The sequence below is a fragment of the Lipotes vexillifer genome, unplaced genomic scaffold (assembly GCF_000442215.2).
Source record: "Lipotes vexillifer unplaced genomic scaffold, Lipotes_vexillifer_v1.1 scaffold3, whole genome shotgun sequence".
Lineage (NCBI taxonomy): Eukaryota > Metazoa > Chordata > Mammalia > Artiodactyla > Lipotidae > Lipotes > Lipotes vexillifer.
The window spans coordinates 4297914-4320973 of NW_006783631.1; the positions used below are offsets into that span (position 1 = coordinate 4297914).

At 44.0% G+C, this 23060-nt stretch overlaps 1 protein-coding gene and 1 non-coding gene across 2 annotated transcripts; one reads left to right on the forward strand and one right to left on the reverse strand.

Moving 5' to 3' along the window:
• The first annotated feature begins 6422 nt into the window (after window positions 1–6422).
• On the forward strand, window positions 6423–6494 carry TRNAG-UCC (transfer RNA glycine (anticodon UCC)). The gene has a single exon. It is a non-coding gene; the product is annotated as a tRNA-Gly (tRNA).
• Window positions 6495–11337: 4843 nt separating this feature from the next.
• On the reverse strand, window positions 11338–22529 carry NIFK (nucleolar protein interacting with the FHA domain of MKI67). The gene is made up of 7 exons (XM_007456364.1): window positions 22425–22529; window positions 21327–21464; window positions 17690–17798; window positions 15425–15636; window positions 12331–12393; window positions 12142–12213; window positions 11338–11526 (listed from the first exon to the last, which is right to left on the reverse strand). Exons 1-7 carry the CDS (start codon window positions 22527–22529, stop codon window positions 11338–11340), a joined length of 888 nt encoding a protein of 295 aa, XP_007456426.1.
• Window positions 22530–23060: the final 531 nt, after the last annotated feature.

Genomic DNA, 23060 nt, shown 5'->3' on the forward strand with positions numbered 1-23060 from the left:
TATGTTATCTTTATACAATGAAATTAATTTTTAAAAATCAATAATGAAAAAAATCTGGAAAATTCTCAAATATTTGGAAACTTAATAACATACTTCTAAATAATCCAAGTCAAAGAATAAGGCAGAGGGAAATTAGAAAATCTTTTGAACTGAATGAAAATGAAAAAACAACATATAAAATCCTACAATGCTATTAAAGCACTGCTTACATGAAAAAAAATTATGGTCTTCTATGAACCTGGGTCTTGTTGCCTCGTACTCTCTAGTGGGGTCCTCTGTCTTAACCTTGTCCCTGAATGTCTCAAATATATAATTCTTTTTTTTTAATTAATTAATTTATTTTTGGCTGTGTTGGGTCTTCGTTGCTGCACGAGGGCTTTCTCTGGTTGCGGCGAGCGGGGGCTGCTCTTCGTTGTGGTGCACGGGCTTCTTATTGCGGTGGCTTCTCTTGCTGCAGAGCACGGGCTCTAGGTGCACGGGCTTCAGTAGTGGTGGCTCGCTGGGTCTAGAGCGCAGGCTCAGTAGTTGTGGCGCGCGGGCTTAGTTGCTCCGTGGCATGTGGGATCTTCCTGGACCGGGGCTCGAACCCGTGTCCCCTGCATTGGCAGGCGGATTCTTAACCACTGTGCCACCAGGGAAGTCCCCAGCATTCTGATTAAAGGCAACTTTCCTTCCTACCAACATTTGTCTCTCTCTAGAGCATTGATTTTGAGCGGCGAGTAGCCGGACCTGAGTTCAGGGACATCTCCAGGCGGATGTCCGATAGGCACCTCTGACTTCTGCCTGACATGTATCTCCTGGTCTCAGCCCTTCCGTGAGGCATCTTCTTCCCACAGGCTTCCTCATCTCAGTGCAGCTCTGTTCTTCCAGATGCTCTGCTCAAAATCCTTGGTGTCATACTTGACTCCTCCTTCTCACTCTCACACCTGTGTCATCAGCAAATCTCGCTGCCACCTTCACAACATCTTCGAAAGGTAAGCGCTCCTTGCCTCCTCCGTTGTATCACCCTGGTCCAGCCCACCATGGACGCCCACCGGACGACGGCTAGGGTGTCAACTTCCTCCTTGGTGGCTTTTCAGTCTATTCTCATTATAGCAGGGATCCTTTAAAAATGTAAACCCACCAGGAATTCCCTGGCAGTGCAGTGGTTAGGACTTGGTGCTTTCACAGCCTAGGCCAGGGTTCAATCCCTGGTTGGGGAACTTAAGATCCTGCGAGCCGCGAGGTGCAGCCAAAAAAAAAAAAAAAGGAAATCCACCAATGCTCATCATGTCACGCAGGGTCAAGGCCAAGAATTAACAATGTCCTCCAAGGACCGGCCCCTTCTGGCATCTCTCTCCTCTCCCTCTTCACTAAAGACCTCATCTCCTCACACCACCCTCCTTGCCAACTCTGCTCCAGCTGCATTGGTCTCCTTCTCTTGCTGGAATAACCAGGGCTGCTCCCACCTCTGGGCCTTTGCACTTACGGTTCCCTCCACCTGGAAAGCTTTTCGGGCAAGATCTCTGCATGGCTCCCTCCCTTCCCACATTGAGGGGTCTCTGCTCAAATGTCAACTTCAAAGTGAGGCCTTCCTGACCACCCCCTTAAAAGGGCAACCCCACTTCCACCCCTAGAAGTCCCTGTACCCTTGTCTTATTTTTCTCCACAGCAGTGACCACTTTCCGCACAGTATATATTTCTCTTACTTCTTTGATAATTGCTCGTCTCACAGTACTAGAATGTAAGCTGCACGAGGACAGGAGTTTTTGCTGCTTTTTTTTAAATAGTAGTTGCTTTACAATGTTGTGTTAGTTTCTACTGTACAGCAAAGTGAATCAGCTATACATATACATATATCCCCTCTTTTATGGATCTCCTTCCCATTTAGGTCACCACAGAGCACTGAGTAGAGTTCCCTGTGCTATACAGCAGGTTCTCATTTGTTATCTATTTTATACATAGCATCAATAGTGTATATATGTCAATCCCCATCTCCCAAGTCATCCCACCCCACTCCTTCCCCCTTGGTATCCATACGTTTTTTTCTCTATGTCTGTGTCTCTATTTCTGCTTTGAAAATAAGATCATCTATTCGATTCCACATATATGCATTAGTATACAATATTTGTTCTTCTCTTTCTGGCTTACTTCACTCTGTATGACAGTCTTTGAGGTCCATCCATGTCTCTACAAATGACCCAATTTCATTCCTTTTAATGGCTGAGTAATATTCCACTGAATATATGTACCACATTTTCCTTATCCATTCCTCGGTTGATGGGCATTTATGTTGTTTCCGTGTCCTGGCTATTGTAAACAGTTTTGCTGGGTTTTGTTCACTTTGAATCCCTAGTGCCTGACACATGGCTGGGACTCAGATATGTTTTGAGTGGGTTAGTTCATGTACCAGCATTGTCTCAATAACTGGATATGCAACCAGAGTAAGACAGAGCTCCCGCCCTTAGTAATGCGGGTACCTGGGGTGGGCTGGGGAGGTAGACAATTAGAATAACAGTAAACAGACGATGAAGGGGAAGGAAACAGGGCCTCTTTCTTCAAGGGACTGGGGAGCTTCCTGGGTAGGCTGGTGGGCTGGAGCACAGTGAGCAGATTAACAGGACAGGACAGACTGGCTTTTCCCTCGGTATGTTTTGCATGTATTAACTACACAGGCAATGACTTAAATTGAAAAAAAAAGGAAAAAGTCACCAGGAAATCATAAACAGTGAGCTGTTTGACTAACCTATGCCTTTATACGACTGGTTTTACATTAATGTCAGTCAGGTAACGGGCTACATTACATATTTGCAAGGTAGGAAACACTTATTCAATTTGCATTGACTAAACGACTTGTTTGCATTTTTAATTTTATTTGTTTATTTATTTACTTTTGGCCACACCGCGTGGCATTTGGGATCTTAGTTCCCAGACCAGGGATCGCATCTCTGCCCCCTGAAGTGGAAGTGGGCAGTCTTAACCACTGGACCATCAGGTAAGTCCCTGCAATTTTTTTTATGCCAGGCAAATGCATCGGCAGTGATTTTTTTAAAGCCAATTAGAAGAAAGCCACAATATTTATCATCTAGCTAAGTGTTAAAGCAGAAATAGAAGTAAAACATGACACTACCCTCCTTCAGAAGAAAAGAATCATCAGTGACGATCCTGTATCCCTGCCAAAAATCATCTGAATAGTTTCTCTCTTGGATGGGTAATTAGGACTGTTTCCTTAGTTCCTCTTGCAGAAGTTGTGCTCCTCCCCCCATGCCAAGGCTACAGCTCTTCCTTTTGGAGCTCAGATCACAGGAGAACCTGTGAATGGAGCTGCCAGAGACCAGCAGCATTGCTCAGGGCACATTTGCTACGGAAACTATGTTTGGAAAGTATCAAATGTCTGAGCTTCTTTTCCTGGGCACCCTAGGGTTGACAGCACTTATTTATAACAGGGGAGATTCTAAACTTGGCCACTTATCAGCACAGAAATGTAACTTCCATATCATGGCTACATATTCATCTCCTTCTTTCTGTTAGCACACAGAAGCACAGCAGGCCGCCCAGTTACTTGGTGAGCAATTTAATTCTAAACAGATTGGTTCCTGGGACAGGAGAAATTTGTAGATAGGCATGTGAAATATTCCCTAACTGGATCAATGGGACAGTAGCTCTCCACCCAAGTGAAAACCTAACTTCCCAAACAACTATGTTTTGTTTGTTTTTGTTCCGAGAGGAAAATGGCCAGAAATATAACACCTAGCTATAACTTGAAAATAATTCCAAAGGTTGAGATTTACTAATTGAAATAGAAAAATGCACCAAATCTTAAGTCCAGTGTTTACTTCGTGCTTATAATTCAGGCCACAGGAATAAAAAAATAAAACTAAATGAGCACAGAGAGTGCAGAATAGGAAATACTCTGAACACCATGGGCTAAAGATGTTTACAGTGATGATGAGAGTAAAGCCAAGTTCTTGTATGAAATCTTTAAGATACAGCCACCAGGACTTCCCTGGTGGCCCAGTGGTTGGGAATTCGCCTGCCAATGCAGAGGACACAGATTAGAGCCCTGGTCCGGGAGGATCCCACATGTCGTGGAGTAGCTGGGCCCGTGTGCCACAACTACTGAGCCTGCGCTCTAGAGCCCGCGAACCACAACTACTGAGCCGTGAGCCACAACTACTGAAGCCCATGCGCCTAGAGCCCACGTTCTGCAATAAGAGAAACCGCTGCAATGAGAAGCCCACGCGCCACAGCAAAGAGTAGCCCCCACTCACTACAACTACAGAAAGCCCGCGCACAGCAACGAAGACCCAACACAGCCAAAAATAAATAAATTAAATTAATAAATTTAAAAAATCCTTAAAAAAATACAGCCACCAAATTCTAATACACACTGGGGAACACCAAATTATAAAACCATTTACCCATAATTATTGCCCAATGACCCTAAGCTGTGCTTGTTCATAACTACATGCAAATTTATAAGCTAAAAACTTTCATGGTTCATGTCATCAGTATGTTGTATTACTGGTGATCTGAAATCCTTTGGCAAATTCATTTTTAACAATAACCAATTACCAAAAGGATGTTATTAAGCATCCAGTTGCTTAAGAGTCATTTCATAGTGGCAGTTTCTGTCTCTAGTTGTCTAGAAATTAGTGCTGTATGTGTGTGTGTGTGTGTGTGTAAAATGATGCTTCCCAGGGAGGTTTTTTCTTTTAATATTTCTTTTATTATTTATTTGGTTGTGCTGCCTCCTTAGTTGTGGCATGTGGACTCTTAGTCGCGGCATGCATGTGGGATCTAGTTCCCGGACCAGGGATGGAACCCGGGTCCCCTGAATTGGGAGTATGGAGTTTTAACCACTGCGCCACCAGGGAAGTCCTGAGATTTTTTTTTTAATTGAAGTATAGTTGATTTACAACGCTGTGTTAATTTCTGCTGTACAGCAAAGTCAGTTATACATATATTCTTTTTAAAATATTCTTTCCCATTATGTTTTATTACAGGATATTGGATATAGTTCCCTGTGCTACACAGTAGGACCTTGTTTTCCTTTTTTTAAAAATTTTTATTGGAGTATTGTTGATCTATAATGTTGTGTTAGTTTCTGCTGTACAGCAAAGTGAATCAGTTATACATATACGTATATCCACTCTTTTTTAGATTCTTTCCCCATATAGGCCATTACAGAGTATTGTGTAGAGTTCCCTCTGCTATTCAGTAGGTCTGGGCCTTCTTGTTAACCCATTCTGTATATAACAGTTTGCACAGGGGGGTCTTTTTTTTTAAAAAAAGTTACCATTAGGGTTAATCACTTTAATAATTTTGCATTTTGCCAGGCTCCTTTTTTTTTTTTTTTTTTTTTTTTGCTATACGTGGGCCTCTCACTGTTGTGGCCTCTCCCGTTGCGGAGCACAGGCTCCGGACGCGCAGGCTCAGCGGCCATGGCTCACGGGCCCAGCCGCTCCGCGGCATGTGGGATCTTCCCAGACCGGGGCACGCACCCGTGTCCCCTGCATCGGCAGGCGGACTCCCAACCACTGCGCCACCAGGGAAGCCCCAGGCTCCTTTTTTTAAAAAAATTATTTATTTTTGGTTGCGTTGGGTCTTCATTGCTGCGTGTGGGCTTTCTCTAGTTGCGGCGAGCGGGGGCTACTCTTGTTTGCTGCACGCAGGCTTCTCATTGTGGTGGCTTCTCTTGTTGCGGAGCATGGGCTCTAGGTGCGCGGGCTTCAGTAGTTGTGGCGCTCAGGCTCAGTAGTTGTGGCTCGTGGGCTCTAGAGCGCAGGTTCAGTAGTTGTGGCACACGGGCTTAGTTGCTCCGCGGCATGTGGGATCTTCCCGGACCAGGGCTCGAACCCGTGTGTCCTGAATTGGCAGGCCGATTCTTGTCTTAACCGCTGCGCCACCAGAGAAGCCTCCAGGCTCCTCAAGTGAATGGCGTGGATTGTAGATTTGAAGTGTCTGGGATCTACTGCCACCTAGCGTTCTGTTGCTGTCAGTTATTTCGAAGCCAAGCTCCTAAGAATGCATGCATCTCATTGGCCTCCTCCTCCCATGCCTGCCCCAGTGCCCCATTTCTGCCTCCATTTCAATTAAGTCACCAGGTCTTGTCAGCGCAAGGCTTTTGCGTCTCCTCTTTTTCCGAACATTTAATAAATGTTCCTTATCTCATATATCATGCCTGAGTCCTTAATGAGAATACAAGTATTGAAAATAGTCTGGGGGGGCCTGGTGGTCCAGTGGGTATGACTCCGTGCTCCCAATGCAGGGGGCTCAGGTTCGATCCCTGGTTGGGGAAATAGATCCTGCATGCCGCAACTAAGAAGTCCGCATGCCGCAAGGAAGATCCCGTGTGCCAAAACTAAGACCCAGCACAGCCAAAATAAATAATAATTTTTTTTAATATTAAAAAAAAAGAAGAAGAAAATAGTCTGGGGAATTCCCTGGTGGTCCAGTGGTTAGGACTTGGCTCTTCCACTGCAGTGGCCCAGGTTCAATTCCTGGTGGGGGAACTAAAATCCCGAAAGCCGCATGGTAAGGCAAAAAAAAAGAAAACAGTCTGTATTACTTTCCATTTTACGGTCAGAAGGCAGAAATTGGGTTCCATAAGACAATTTGAGCTGTCTTGTTTTGTTTCTATTCTAGAAAAAAGTCCTTTGCAAATATTTTCACCCAGGCCATAGGTTAACTTTTTTTAAATTGGAGTATAGTTGATTTACAATGTTTTGTTAGTTTCAGGTGTACAGCAAAGTGATTCCGTTTTCTAGTTTATGTTTTACACTTAGGTCTTTGATATTTTTTTTTAAATTAATTAAAAGCCCGCGGGCTTTTCACTGCAGTGGCTTCTCTTGTTGCAGAGCACGGGCTCTAGGCGCGCAGGCTCAGTAGTTGTGGCGCATGGGCTTAGTTGCTCTGCGGCATGTGGGATCTTCCCGGACCAGGGCTCGAACCCATGTCCACTGCATTGGCAGGTGGATTCTTAACCGCTGCCGCCACCAGGGAAGTCCTTTGATACATTTTGAATTAGGTTTCACAGAAGGTGTCAAGTTACTGTTTCCTATGATCAAAGTCATTTGCAAATGTTCGTTTTTTAATGTTGATCTGTAATCATATTTTATGTATTTCATCTTCTGAAATGATTTTTCACACAGATAGGTACTGTCAAGTACTGAGATCAATCCCCACACATTTGATTTTGAGTATATTCCTCACTTTGAAGGCATTTGTACAATTCTCTCTGCTTCGTGTTGACATGTGCCCTTTAGCACGTCATTCATTACATTGCAGGTAATTACCTTCAGCTGAAAGATGGCTGCAGGCCATCCATCCCACAGAATTTAATCCAGTTAGGATTTTGGAATAGATTTCCTTTGCACTTGTATTGAGGTCTGAAAAACACTGCTGGAACTGTAATTTGAGGCTGGAAACTATATCTGCTGCAAATTTGTGTGGGTATGGAGATCTCACTTCATTTTAACTTTTGACAGCACAGCAAGTATATAAAGCAGCAGCACATTTCTTGTGTTTAAGTGTTAGTTGTGATCGAAGTGACTTTAGCACCAATAAGTTTTGAATATACATGGTGCTTTGACTTTTAATTCTTAGTTGAACTCACTGACTTAAATTCATTAAGAAACATCAAGTCTTCAGCAAAACTTAATTTCCAAAGCCATTCAGCGTTCCATGACGGTAGAGATTGGTTATTCTCATTCAGGATTTTGCAATCTTGGTGGTGAAGTCAGAGAGTCTCAGTAAAACTTTAACACAGCTAAGCCATCAAACTGCTGTGTGTGAGGTCAAGTCAGGACTTTAACCTCTATTTCTATCAAAAAACTCACGGAACAAAGTGATGATGGCTAAGGCCACAACAAATGAAGTACACCAGTGACACTATTGGTTCAGCAACAGGATAGATTCACATATTTTTCTTTAATTTTAGAAATTTATATAGTTTTAAAAATTAACATACAGTAAAATTAGCATCTTATGTTCACATACATATTTTCTAAGTACTTGCTGGTGAATAACACAATAATACAACAGGCTTTAAACACTTTGCTTTCACAAACTGTATGTTTGTCTAACTAAGCCTTTTTCTGTTTCACACATATTTTTATACCACCATTGGTTGTGGCACATGGTGGAAGATTCCACTCCAGGTTGTACTGAATTTTTTCTCATCTGTGAAAATATTTTTGCTTATAGTTGTTCCATACAGACTACCCAGAGAGGCTAATGCTTCCGTCATTTCTAGGGTGGTAAACTCTCCATGTGAGCCCTGGACTGAGGGGGTTCCCACAATGTGGGACGTCCAGGGTTACACCCAGAAAGGTTCTGGGCAAACCAGGCTGAGTTGGTCATGCTTGCCCATCAAACTTGGCGAGGACTTCTTTTTGAATAATATTCAGATGAGCAGTATTGGGAACATCTTTTAACTCATCAAGAGCCAAGGAGAAACATTTGAAATAATTTGCCTTGTTTTTAAACGGACTCACGTTGCTTCCTCTATTCAAGCAACTGTTCTTGCTAAACGGCCGAGTCTTTAAACGTTTATGTTATCTGGACCCATTTCTTCAGCTGCTGCAATCTGACACAATTACCTTGTCATTGGTAAAAGGCTTTCCTTGCTTGCCTATCAAATAAGCCACTTGGAAACTTTAATTACAGTCTCATTCTCATTTTTGGGGGGGATCGAGAAATCGTGTGCTGAGATACTCCATTTAAAAATTCTATTTCTTCTAGCTGTTGCTTTCCTGAGTTGGGAATACTGTGATGGGTACTTGGCTGGGTAGTGTCAACATATATTGTATTTTTTAAGCACAGTTGGAGGGTCACTGCAAAACAGACACGATGCTTTGCCAATCTAATTTAATAAAATAACCCACACTCCACCACAAGCTGAAGTATGATAGTCGAAGTCCACCTTCTCTTCTTGTTTTGACATGATGGGTATGCACTGGTTAAAAATACACAAAATTCATGGTACCACGATACACGTGGCAAAGTGTGTCAAGCTAAAACCACGGCACTGCAATTTGTACTGCAGCCAGCAGGAGTACTAAGAATGGAGGGACCACTCACGGCCTCTATCACAACGAAACTCTTCTAGCACAAACGCAGCCATACACAGGCAGTAGGTACATAAACATGGCTGTGACCCAATAAATCTTTATCCATGAACACTGAAATTCACATTTCATAGAATTCTCACGTGCTATGAAATTTACTTTATTTTTTGGCTGGGGGCTTGTGGGATCTCGATTCCCCAAGAATTGAACCTGGGGTCACAGCAGTGAAAGCCCAGAATCCTAACCACTAGGCCACCAGGGAACTCTGTGAAATTTACTTCTAGATTTTTTTCAACCATTAAAAAATGTAAAACAAAACTCTGCAGCAGGTCGGGCTTCGACCCAGTAGTCAATTGCCTTGTGGTCCACAGGATGACCTACGGCATAGTTAGGTTTAAGCCACGTGATTATTTCCGCCTACAGAAAATGCAGAATTATGTACATACATGTATCACACTTGTGGTCCTAAGGAGATGCAGCCACTGGCATCACAGCCACTGCATGGGGACAGCTGTCCTATCTCGCCTACCTTGTGTCAATCATTCCACAGCCTTTGCTGTATCACACTGAGACTGGAGTTCATATGAGCATACGGTCAGCAAGGGTGACAATTTCCAGTCACAGCAATCAGTTGCCCTGGATATGGCCACACTGTATTCCAAATAATGCTAGCAAAAGAAAACCTCTTTTCTCACCATGTCAAGCATTTATTCACTTGCTGCCCCATCTCAGGGCAAATATGACACAGCATGTGAAATGTCTGGCTCCAAACTGAATCTTGTCTGTGGAATAATGCATTTTTCCTCTACAGCTTTTTGTAATGACTATATATAAAAGCAACAGATGCTTGTTTCCAAATTAGAATTTTGATGTTTAACTTCCTATTTAAAGAATGCTATTTTACATACTTGTGGTCATTCTGAATGTAGTTTTGAATTGTATCCTCTTTACCTTACTTACCCCACATACTGCAAAGTTTCATATTTTATTGGCCCATGGGGTTTCCGCTCGATTCACGATTTTCTCCCCACAAAATATGAAAATCAAACCCACGCTACTTCTTCTGAACATCCTAACCTAGTCCCCAGGAAAACATTCTTTAACTTCAACTCTGTTTCTTGTAGGAAATATCCATTGCCGCGATATATGCTCAAGATGGAATCACTCTCTCCCGGCTCCAGGGCACAGCATGCGTCAAGTGATGATAGGTGGTACCATGCCGCACTGGGGTGGCCGGGTTGTAGGTCGGGAACCGGGAACTATTCAAAACCCGACAGGCTGCACTGATGAGCTTACCTGCTGCTTTCCCAGAAGGGGACACCAGATGGACTTGCAGATCGACAAGTTCAGACATTGTTCAAAGAGGGAGGCAGTTCTGATACACACGTAGCCCAGTGAACACAGGGCGAGCATACTCTTCACGTCAGGGACTATCCCAGAGGTAGAACACGCTCTTTGTATATACTTAAACCCAACTCACCCAGCCCAGTATCTTATAAGAGTAAGTATTTAACACGTATTAGATGAAAAAAATGTTTGGTGGCAATGGATGTTTTTAATGAACCTGAATTAGCTGATACAAAAGCATATTTCAAGAGCATCAGAAACTTAAAGATAGTTGAAAAGGCGAAAACCAGCAATTTTACTTCAAGACACCCAAGTCCCCCTGGCATACAAAAAAAATATAGAAAAAGTTTACCTGGCGGTCACTGCTTGAATCTTAAAGTCTAATTCCAGATTGATGACACTGATACAGGATGTAGTCATTAATTAATCCATGCTATCCCACCCCAAACTAACTTAACATTGGTAAAAATGATCACATATACATAAATGAATCCCTATTAATAGTGATGCTGCCTTCTCACCCTTTATACAATTTAATGTCCAGTTTCAGCCATCTGATGGGTCTAACAGAGAACCACTTACACGGTCACTCAGTAAAGATTTTATTTTCTTTATTTGATGGTAACGACAAAGGCTACAGCCTAGTACTTAAGCTACCCAGGCAGAGCAACTAAAGGCAGCTATGAAAGCTGAAGAGAGCCGTAGAGACAGGGCACAGGCAGCGTGAGCTGGGCTGCTGTGAGCTGGTGCTCACCCCTGCATTTCTGCGAGGGCGGGGAAGCCAAAATCACTGACTGCTCTCCCTGTTGACTCGACAGTTTTTTTCTCCAACCATCTTGTTACTGATTGCATTCCACCTTATCTAGTTAAATACAAAGAATCAGCCTCCATAATAAAATCACCTTTTTCAGAACAACAACCATACACAATACATTCAGAATTACTGGGTGCTTTTTTTTCGTCTTTTCTTCCTTGAACTTGTAGGCGTCTGAGTGTCTTTTGTTTCTTCTTTTACACCAGATATGGGCTGTTTGAAAACTATCTCATTATCTTTATCATCATCATTCATTTTAGCCACTTCAGATTTTCGTTTCTCCAAAAATGTTGGTGTACAAACCGGCGTGGGGTCCTGGGTTCAACAAGTTAAAGATTATAATACATGAATGTGGGAAGATGTTAGGAAAGACCGCCCCCATCACCTCCCCTCTCTTATTAAAAGTTATGCGGGGCTTCCCTGGTGGCGCAGTGCTTGAGAGTCCGCCTGCCGATGCAGGGGACGCGGGTTCGTGCCCCGTTTCGGGAGGATCCCACATGCCGCGGAGCGGCTGGGCCCGTGAGCCATGGCCGCTGAGCCTGCGCGTCCGGAGCCTGTGCTCCGCAAATGGGAGAGGCCACAACAGTGAGAGGCCCGCATAACGCAAGAAAAAGAAAAAAAAAAAAAAAAAAAAAAAAAGTTATGCATATTATTTTAGGCCTGTTACCATCTTTTGGTGACACAGCTGCACATAATCAAGAGCTTAGGTGCTTATCACACTTACTATGAAAATTCACAATTAATGGATGTGATATGTTCCACGACAGAGTATTTGGTGGAAGACTCTACTACGCCTGCTAAATCATCAGTAAGGATTTACCCAAAAGTCCCAAGATTAAATGAAATTTTAGCAAAGTGACAGTAGCAGCAACTGCTTTTCCTCTTTTAAATTTTAGTTTCTGATTCCCAAAATTCTAAAGACGATCTTACCTGGCTATCCACAGTCTTCTCAGGAGTGTTGGGAGTGACCAAAGCCGCTTTTTTCTTCTTCTTACGTAAAGCCTTAAATAAATTTAAGAGACTTCATCAATCTGCATATTTATCAGCTATAGTAGTGTTGAATGTATTTCCCCATTTATCTTTCTCTAATATCTGGTAAGTAATATGATCAAGTTTTACCTGGTGTTTTCTGGAATTTCGAGGACCAGTGTTTGAAGCATTTTCTTCATTTTTATGTAAGACCTTAACATAAGTAAACATAAAGAAGTTGTAAACTAGCAGAGTACATTTTAAAACTTACCACTAGATCCTTATACATATTATGAACAAATTCTATGACAGAGCATTTCTATTTATTTATTTGTTTGTTTGTTTATATGGGGATCAGGGAAGCCTTTTTTTATTTTTAATATTATTTATTTATTTATTTTATTTATTTTATTTTTGGTTGCATTGGGTCTTAGCTGCGGCACGCAGGATCTTCATCGCAGCATGCGGGATCTTTCACTGCGGCGTGCAGGCTTCTCTCTAGTCGTGGTGTGCAGCTTCTCTCTCTCTAGTTGTGGCGCGCAGGCTCCAGAGTGCGTGGGCTCTGTAGCTTGCGGAACACGGGCTCTCTAATTGAGGCGTGCAGGATTAGTTGCCCCGCGGCATGTGGGATCTTAGTTCCTCGAACAGGGATCAAACCAGAGTCCTCTGCATTGAAAGCAGATTCTTTCCCACTGGACCATCATGGAAGTCCCTGGAGCATTTCAATTTAAAAAGCAAAATCCAAAAATACAGTGAATGATCTTAAGGGCAAAACTACAAAAGGGGCCTAACTGAAGAGCAGGCAGAAGTTGCAGAGGCTGAAGTGAAGGCCCAGAACCTGGAGCTGGCCAGAGAATCCTGCGTCAGGAAGTGGGGAGCCAGGATGAACGTGAAAAGGCAGGCCCTGGAGAAGGTCTGTCCTGCTTAAGTCCAGGACTGTGAACGCAGCAGCCTGCTTCCTACGAGGTAACAGACGGGGCACAGGAAAAGCAGTTCTCCAGCTCCTGAATGGATCACAAGAGTACCAGGGCCCAAACTGTGACATAATGTTATTTTAACATCTATCAACACAGGCTGTGTTTGGGATTTGGGCAAAGAATTAACCACCAGGCACAGTGAGGTATCACCTCACACCAGTCAGAATGGCCATCATAAAAAAGACCACAAACAGGGACTTCCCTGGCTGTCCAGTGGTTAAGACTCTGTGCTCCCAATGCAGGGGTCATGGGTTCAATCCCTGGTCAGGGAACTCAGATCCCATATGCCGCACAGCGTGAACAGAAAAAAAAAAAGAAGACCACAAATAACAAATGCTGGAGAGGATGTGGAGAAAGGGGAATCCTTGTACACTGTCGGTGGGAATATAAATTGGTGCAGCCACTATGGAGAACAGTATGGAGGTCCCTTAAAAAACTAAAAATAGAATTACTGTATGATCCAAAAACCCTATTCTTGGGCATACATTCAAAGAAAATGAAAACACTAATTCGAAAAGATACATGCACCCCAATGTTCACTGCAGCACTATTTATTACAGCCAAAACATGGAAGCAACCTAAGTGTCCATCGACAGATGAATGGACAAAGAAGATGTGGTACATATATACAATGGAATACTACTCAGCCATAAAAAAGAATGAAATTTTGCCATTTGATGGAATGGAGGGCATTGTGCTAAGTGAAACAAGACAGAGAAAGACAAATACTGTATGTTTCACTTATATGCGGAATCTAAAAAATAAAACAAATAAATAGATATAACAAAACAGACACAGACAGATGTAGAGAACAAACTAGTGGTTACCAGTGGGGAGAGTGAAGGTGGGAGGGGCAAGATAGGGGTAGGGGATTAAGAGATACAAACTACTATGTATAAAATGGGACTTCCCTGGTGGCGCAGTGGTTAAGAATCCACCTGCCAGTGCAGGGGAAACAGATTCGAGCCCTGGTCTGGGAAGATCCCACATGCCGCGGAGCAACTAATCCCATGTGCCACAACTACTGAGCCTGCGCTTTAGAGCCCATGAACCACAACTACTGAGTCCGTGAGCCACAACTACTGAAGCCTGCACGCCTGGAGCCCGTGCTCCGCAACAAGAGAAGCCACTGCAATGAGAAGCCCGCTCACCGCAACTAGACAAAGCCTGCGTGCAGCCACAAAGACCCAACACAGCCAAAAATAAAAACAAATACATAAATTTATTAATAAAATAAGATAAAATAAAAAAGCCACAAGGATATATTACAGCACAGGAAAATACAGCCAATGTTTTATACTTTAAATGGAGTATAACCGATAAAAATATTAAATCGCTGTTTTATACCTGAAACTAATATAATATTGTAAATCAACTATACTTCAATGAAAAAGAAAAGAAAAAAAGGAAAAAAAAAGGCAACAACAACAGAAAGGAGAAAAAAAACCAACCAGGAACTGGGCCCAAGGATAGCAACTTGGTCTTCCAGTTTCTGGATAAGGTTAAAGACCTAATAAACTTGGTAATAGATACCATCTCTTACCAACTAATTAACTTTTTGGAAATAAGCCGACAGGGTCTATGGAAGACCCAAAACAATCTCAAGATATAGTCAAGAATAAAAATAAGATCTTTACCCATGCTATCCACACCCTAATGACCTGCATTCTTGTTTTTTAATTATAGATGTACAGCTCTCCTTACTATGAAAGAGGGAGGAAATATTCAGCAAGGTCTCCTTGTTCAGCAAGCAATGAAGTAAGAACTGGATGAAAATCTGTTAACCCATGCATGTAAGGAGCCTTCCTGTATTTCAACTCCCACTCGTTTAATCCACAGAATTCATGCTTACTGGTTAATTCTGACATACACTTTGGCAGTATTTCCAACTTAGAAGACCATGAAACAAAATTTTAACTAGAATGGCATAAAAAGGATGGTCAATTTACAGTCTTGATATTTACTGATAACATATAATAAACCAAACATTTAATTCTGGCAATGACACCTTTACTAGTAATCTACAAGCATTATGGTGTTGGGTCAAATAGGGTTTAACTTCAATAATCTAAAATTACTAAATCAGGTAAATGTTGCAAATCAGCTAGTCCCTTTCAGGAGTTTCCTTTTCTGTATAATGGAGATAATACGATTGCTATGACAAACTTACAGAGACAAACCTTTAATGCAGGGTATCAAAAATTTAGTCAAATCCTAGCATGGGATCAAAGTACTGGGTTAGATACTTTATACAAAGCAATACCTACCAGTGAAGGGAAGTCATAATCAATTCCTTTCTTAGCCAATCTCTTCCTGAGTGATTTTTCCTTCTTTTTAAATCGTTCTTCCATCCGTAGCTTTTGAAGAAGTGTCCGATTCTGATTATACCGTTTCACTGCTGGATATGATGGCCTTTTAAATGGCATATGCCACTCCCTAAAAAGTTTTTCATGTACTTTTTCAGGTGGTATAAAATGACCTATAATAATAATAAAAAAGGTTTCCAACCACGTGGGAGGGAAAGGATTTTCACATTAACTGTAGAATTTCCCGTGTCATTCCTCACTGCACAATCAAAATGACACGTCCCCCATTTAGTGGAGAAGCCTGAAAGAATAATGCAGGTGCCCAAGGGAAAGTCATACAGCCCACAACTATTTATCAAACACTCACTGTGTGTGTGCCAAGAGCAATTCCAGGACTAGAGGTTCGTGAGTGAACAAAGACAAGTAGCACAGAGGAGAGTGTGGATGGTATCAAGTCTCAGGGTTCCTGAAGCTAAAAGGATCCCTACTTTTAGACTGTGTGACCCACGGTAGCAGAAGCGCTGATCCTCTGGGCACCCGCCCAGGACTAAGGCAGCTCACTGCTTATCTGCATCTCTCTGCTCACGGACACACACTGGGCCCACGTGCAAGGCAAGCCAAAACCCCTGGAATACACCCTCCACCAGTGATGAATGGGGAGTTGGTACACAAACATCCCAGTTCCCTTGCTTGTCAGGTGGGATAATTCTGTCTCCCAGTGTTACCAGTAGGACGGAGCCAAGCTGCCTAAGTGGTAACCTGCTTGCTAACATACCCTTTTTTACTGACTTATTATCGACTTCCTCCCCCTGCCCCATGTTGCCACTCCTTACAGGTATATTCCTGGGATCACCTCCAAGATAAACTGCTTCCATTAAAAGAAAAAAAAAGGGGGTGGGTGGGAATTCCCTGGCAGTCCAGCGGTGAAGACTCCACGCTTCCACTGCATGGGGCGCAGGTTCGATCCCTGGTCGGGGAACTAAGATCCGCATGCTGAGCAGTGCAGCCAAAAAATTGAAAAAGAAACAAACAACCGGTGATGACGTGGCTAATCTCACTCGTATCCGAGTTCAAAGCCCTTTGTGCCATCTTTCAAAAGTCAGATACAGCACAGCACTGATCTGATACACGTGGTTACCCACTCAGCCCATTTCGTCCCGGCAAGAGCCGCGTTTTTGTTTTTTGTTTTGCGGTACGTGGGCCTCTCACTGTTGTGGCCTCTCCCATTGCGGAGCACAGGCTCCGGACACGCAGGCTCTGCGGCCATGGCTCACGGGTCCAGCCGCTCCGCGGCATGTGGGATCTTCCCGGACTGGGGCACGAACCCGTGTCCCCTGCATCAGCAGGCGGACTCTCAACCACTGCGCCACCAGGGAAGCCCAAGAGCCGCGTTTTTAATGTGTGAACGAACGCAGGACCTCAGGAGTTACTGGGACTCTCTTAGCAACAGGAGCCAAAGTAGAGGGGTGCTACTTGGGAATGCGATGGGTGCCCTCCAGCCCGAGCACAGGGCGGCCAGAAGCTCGGCCCCACCTCCCGAGGGCGCTGCTCTGGGAGGCTAGTCACTGGTGGCCCTACCCCTGCAGGGTGAACTTCTAATCAGCAGCCATCCCGCCACTCCCGATGGCTTCTCTCGTGGAGGTGCTGCAGCCACTGCCATGCGGGCCGACTGAAACGTGACTCCTCACGCTGAAGGTCGTCCGGTCTAGAACCCATCAGTGGGTCCCGCTGTCCTTGGGGTACACTCTGGACTCCCGCTTTACAAGGCCTCCAGTAACCTGACCTCCCTTCCTCTTGTCCTCCTCCTGCACCTCTTGTGATTCTCCTCGCAGGTGAATACGGTCAGTCAGTTTGGCTCTGCAGCTGCTGTCCCCTCAGCAAATCCTCACTCCCACCCCTTCACCTGGCTCACTGTTACGTAATTCTCAGGTTTCAACTTCAGTGATTCCTTCTCAGGGAGCCCTTCCACATCCTGCTAGGAAGCTCTTCCTATTTACTCAAGGAACCTAACCAACCCCATCTCAGCCTAAAGCAGCTCTCACTCTGGAAGATTTAGAAGTTCCCATTAGACCCTGTCTGGAAAATGCACTTAAACCCTTGCACCACTGCTTAAGAGAATCACCCCAGGGGTGAGGGGGGCGGGGATCCAAGCAGTTAAGCAACCCGTCCTTCCCTCCCGTCAGCGGGAGGCGTCCCCGCAGCCCCACAGGTAAGACGGGTACTCACACTTCAAGAGTCTTTCGCCAAAAAGGTAGTTGTTCATCGTTTCAGCAGCTATTTTGGCAACATCTTCAGATTCAAACTCCACAAAGCCATAGCCTTTGCTATTTCCAGTCTGCAATGGAAAACCCACCACAGAAAGCAGAACAATTAAATTCTGATGTGCCATCAAACTCCTAAAATGTCATTAGCTTAAATAATGTACATTAGCCCCCTCACTGAATAACATTAAGACGCCTTTGATTCCAACTTCAAATCACATAGTCCGGGGACTGTTATGGCGAAAGAAAAGTTCAGAATAGTCTGAACTTGCCACTGATTTTGAGGTATTCCTGGGACTTTGATTATGTATGATGAATACATTACTGGAGTTGGAATTCATCCAATAGCAACAGCCCACCATAAAGGAAATGTGGGAGGCCCCCCAGCCCTTTACTCGTTATTGATCTCATGGGTGGTCACATCATCCATGTATTTATTAATACTACCCAGGAGATGGTATAATACTTCACAAAGAATGCAGGTGATATAATTCCCATTTTATATGGAAAAACTGAAAAGAAATGAACTCCTCAGTGTCTCTAAAGTTAATCAATAAAATACTGATTCACTGTCATGTTTACTAGTGACTGGGCTTCTCCAGGGCTGGGGGCAAAGGACATCCTCTGACATGGACATCCGGAGTTCTTGGCCTCCGCACTGCAACATACAGTGGATTTTTCTCACTGAGCTCGGTAACAAGAGTTCTAGAGTCCGAATGCCCAGGCTTGGACCCTGGCTCTGACACTTAATCGGGTAAGGAATGTTCAAGCCTCAGTTTTTCCTTCTATAACCACTCTCACAGGGTTGCTAGGAAAATATGAAATAATCCGTAAGCGCTCCACAAGATGTCTGTCAAGTACTCAAAACATGTTACTGCAGGGTGGCAGGGTATGCCTGCCCAACATCCGCTCCTTTGGCATAGGATTATTTTGAGATGAAGGAATTGAGAAATAGATAAAAGAAAAACTCTCTGTCCTCCCCTTATTTACCTAAAAACAGGACACGAATTTACAAAGGTGTCTTCCTCCCTCTACCAGAAAGACAGAAGTTAGAGGACTCTACACAATAAACTTTACAAAGTAGACCTTATCCATCATTAGTCTCCCATAATTTGCCTTCCCACAATTTGCAGCCCTAAAAACTCAAAGCACTTCTCCTTCGTCTTGTCGCTCCTCCAAAAATGTTTTGCTCCTTTGCCAAGATTCTGTATAGGCCCAAGTTCTAAGCAACCCTTTGAGTTATTCCTCTCCGAGCAGTCCCATGTGTAAGCATACATTTTAGGTGTTTGTTTTGGTCTTGTCAATCCCTTTTTGCAGTCCAGTTTACAGGGTGCCAGCCAGGGACCTTAGGAGGGCAGTAGAAAAAGAACTTTTCCCCACTACATATCCAGTTCTTAGCGACAACGACTAGAAATACTTTACAATCTTGCATTAAACAACATATTCTCAGGTATGGCTCAGAACTGGTCATGTGATCCTGGAAATGAGAAACCATTTAAAGGGTGTGTGGCTCAAGAGAGTTGGAGGCCACGAGGCTCACTCCTAGCACCACCTGCGCCAGCGACTAACAACTCGGACACGGCCACAACCCAGAGTCTCAGTTCAGTTATCTGCAACAGGACGATTCTGGTAAAACTTTAAAAATCTGACAGGCCTTTTACAATCCCAACTCAGGAGGGGAAGGATGGTGGAGTGTAAAACACTGTGAAATCTAGCTCAATGTACCACACTGTGAACTAATAAATCTTTTGAAACCTGATGTAAAAATACATATCAGGTGTCCAAAAAACCAAAAACTTAAAAGCCAACACCTCGACCTAGTAATCCCAGAATGCTGGCAATACCAAGCAAATAGTCAAAACCAGGGTGTGTGGGGAGGCGGTAGCTTTACTACTATGCAACAAAGCTGGAAATGATGCATTTCAGTGCATCTCAGCAAGGAGCACGCTTTCCAAGACAACTGGCCTAAACTCTCCAAAAAAGCCTATGTCAAGAAAAACCAAACAAGCAAAACAGGAGTAAAGAGACCGTTTGAGATAGGATGAAGAGCTAAACAAGCACGTGCAATGCACGAACCCTAACTGGATCCCAGGGTGGGCAGGGACCACAGGGATATGTGATGATGGACAGTAAATGAGATTTTTACACTGGGATTACATGGCAGAATGTTCTCATTCTTAAATTGATGATTATGTATTTAGTGGCATTACAACTGCCACTTGCTTCAAAAGGTTCAACAAAACAAAGAGGTGTGTACCTTTTTCTAGATACAGGAAGAGATGAAGCTAATGTGTCAGGATATTAATAACGGGTGAATCCAGGGGAGGGATGTTCATTACACCATTCTTTCTACTTCCCTGTAGACCCGAACATTTTCAGAATACAAAGCTGGGGAACAGCTATACTCAATATGGAGAAACTCATTCTGCACTCAGTCATCCTGAGGATAGGCTGTAAAGCTCTATTTTTCAAACTCAGAGTCTGACCTTTTAGAGGGCAACAAAATGAATTTAGTAGGTCAGAAAAGTATTGTTGCAAAACTGAATAGAAAGGTTAAGTATCATCTCCTGGGACTTGTTTTTCATTTATGTTTATGTACACGTACATGTGTGTTGCCTTGTGGATTTCTTATTGTGTACTGAAGGTCTGAAAAATACTGTTCTAGAGAAAGTTGCCTACACCTGCACCAAGAATGTTCCTAACAGCTTCACCTACAAGACTGGAAAAAACCTAGGTTTCAACAGGAGAGTGGATAAATAAACCGTAGTATATTCAAGCAAAGGAACAAAGCAGTGACAACAAATAGTTAACTCTGATTTGCTGTAACTCAAGTGGGAAAATGTGGAAGAACCGTATTAAGAAAAAAAGAGATTCCAATAACAAGAACTCTACTGTTACAACCAATAAAGTGTATGTGTGGGAAGAAAATAAAGTGGGCCACTCTATTAATGAAACAAACCACATAAACCTTTCTTTATTAGGATGTAGGTATGATACAACAATAACGTTTATATAGTACTTTGTGTGTCAGGTGTTCTAAGAATCTTACACTTATTACCATATTCATCTTCGATTAGATACTCCTAGGAGGTTGTATCTTACAAATATGAAAATCAGAAGACAGAAGCATGGAGAGGTTACAGAATTTGTCCCTAGTCACACAACCAATAACATGTAGAGACAGGCCTCATACCTAGGTAGTCTGGCTCCAGTGTCCTTACCCAACTACCCACCATACAAACCTTTGCTGTCACAGTGATGCTACATATCAGAGGCTGATACAAGATGTATGAACCTGCTCCTCAAACTGAAGTTCACATACCCCTGGCTTAGCAGTCACAAGACAAACAGGACTCATTTATTGGGATTGTCAATTTAGTTTGAGGACTTGAAGCAATTACCTTTTTTTTTCTTAAAAAGCAAAGCAAACATTTACAGGAATACTGATTTTGCTCTCATGGCTGCTTCAGGTTCTAAACCTTATCCAACCCCTTTCTGGAATGAAGAGTAATAAGTGATAACATGCAAATATGCTCCATAAACTGTCAAGGATGATACACTTTTGGAAAATAGAACAATCTAATTCAATACAAAAATCCTACCTTGGTACTCCTGGACAGTCTGAATCTTGTAACAGTGCCAAACTGGGAGAAATATGCTCGGATCTGGGTTTCATAAAGCGACGGAGGTAAGTGGCCCACATAGATCACTCCAGGAGTCAGTTTTTGTTTCTCCTGTAGCTGAAGACACAAAGACCAGGCAAATACTTTCTTTGTAATAAGAAGTCACAATGCAACAAAACTTGTGAAACTCCTTGCTCTCAGTCTAAGACAAGAGGTCAAGAACCTACTCTGTATTTCCACTTACCATAACACACTAAAGAATTAGCTGTTTAGACATAGAAAACAGACTAATGGTTGCCAAGGGTGGGGGAGGGATGGATTGGGAGGGTGGGGTTAGCAGATGCAAACTATTATATAGAGAATGGATAAACAAGGTCCTCCTGTATAGCACAGGGAACTGCATTCAATATCCTGTGATAAACCATAGTGGAAAAAATATGGAAAAGAATATATATATGTATATACACACATACACATATACATATAACTGAATCACTTCGCTGTACAGCGGAAATTAACACAACACTGTAAATCAACTATACCTCAACAAAAATAAAGGTTTAAAAAAAAATTGGCTGTGTAATGTCTATCTCCCCAAGAGGACAACCATCAAGCAGTAGGCGGTCTTCTCAGCCTCCCACTCCCAGCCCGGAGTGCCAACTCCTAGGCAGCAAATGGAGCTTGGCAAATACTGTTTTTTAAGAATTCCAAAAACACTAACCGGGCAAACGAACCTCCCCAGTTCAGGGGCAAAGCGGAAGCAGGACGGCTCCGGGGTGAGGCTGATCGGCGAGCGGGACGAGGGCCGACCCAGCAGCTGGCTCTCCTCTCCTCTCCTCGTGCACCCCTCCCCCATACCCACCCCTTACCCCCCGGAGGACCCTAAGGCCCACGGCCCAACCGCGTCTTTTCTCGGTCCTCCCAGGGAAACCTCGGCCTCCTACCTCGTGAGGACCGGGCCCGCCCGGGGTGACCCCAGACGAAGCACAGGCATGGGGAGGCCGAGGCGCGCCGGGCAGGAACCCCAGACCCCGTCCCTCGCCTCCCCTCGCGGCCCGGGCCACGCTGGCCGCTCACCTTGCTTGCGCGCCGGCGAACCTGTGCCACCTCCTTCTTAAACTTGGTATCCTCCTGCGGGTTCAGGGACAGGAGCGGCTTGGCCGGGCCAGTGAAGGCCGCCATGTCGCCAGCTCGCAGGCGAAAGGGACCCACGCGGCACTCCCAGAAAGGCCGAACCCTCTGCTTCCCCAAAGCGGAAGTGACGGCAGGGGCCTGGGGCGGGGCTTGGAGCGCGGTGTGGGGGCGGGGCCTGGGGCGCCGCGCAACTCAGCGCGGCCAGAGGGCGGAAGGGGCTGCTTGTTTGGCCGGTGCTGCAGGGCATGTCCAGGGTTGCTGACCTTTGGAGGTGTTCCCTCGGCCTGGTGCTCAGTATTTCGGCAGCCTGCCTGCCCGTGGTTCCACCCGTCCGCTGAGGTCAGCTCTGTGGCCAGGTGCTCGCCTTGGAAGGGCCTTTGTACACTGATCTCATCCTTTAGTGAGGACCTCATCTTCTCTTGTCTCTGTTGTAGGAGATGCTTTTTCCTCTTTGCATTGTTGCAGGGCAGGCATCTTGGCTGTTCTCAAAGTTAGATATTTGATGTATGAGTCAGATACTGGTCTCTGTGTCCCCCAGAGGGGGACTGACCAAGAGGATACAGACCAAGTTCTATGGTT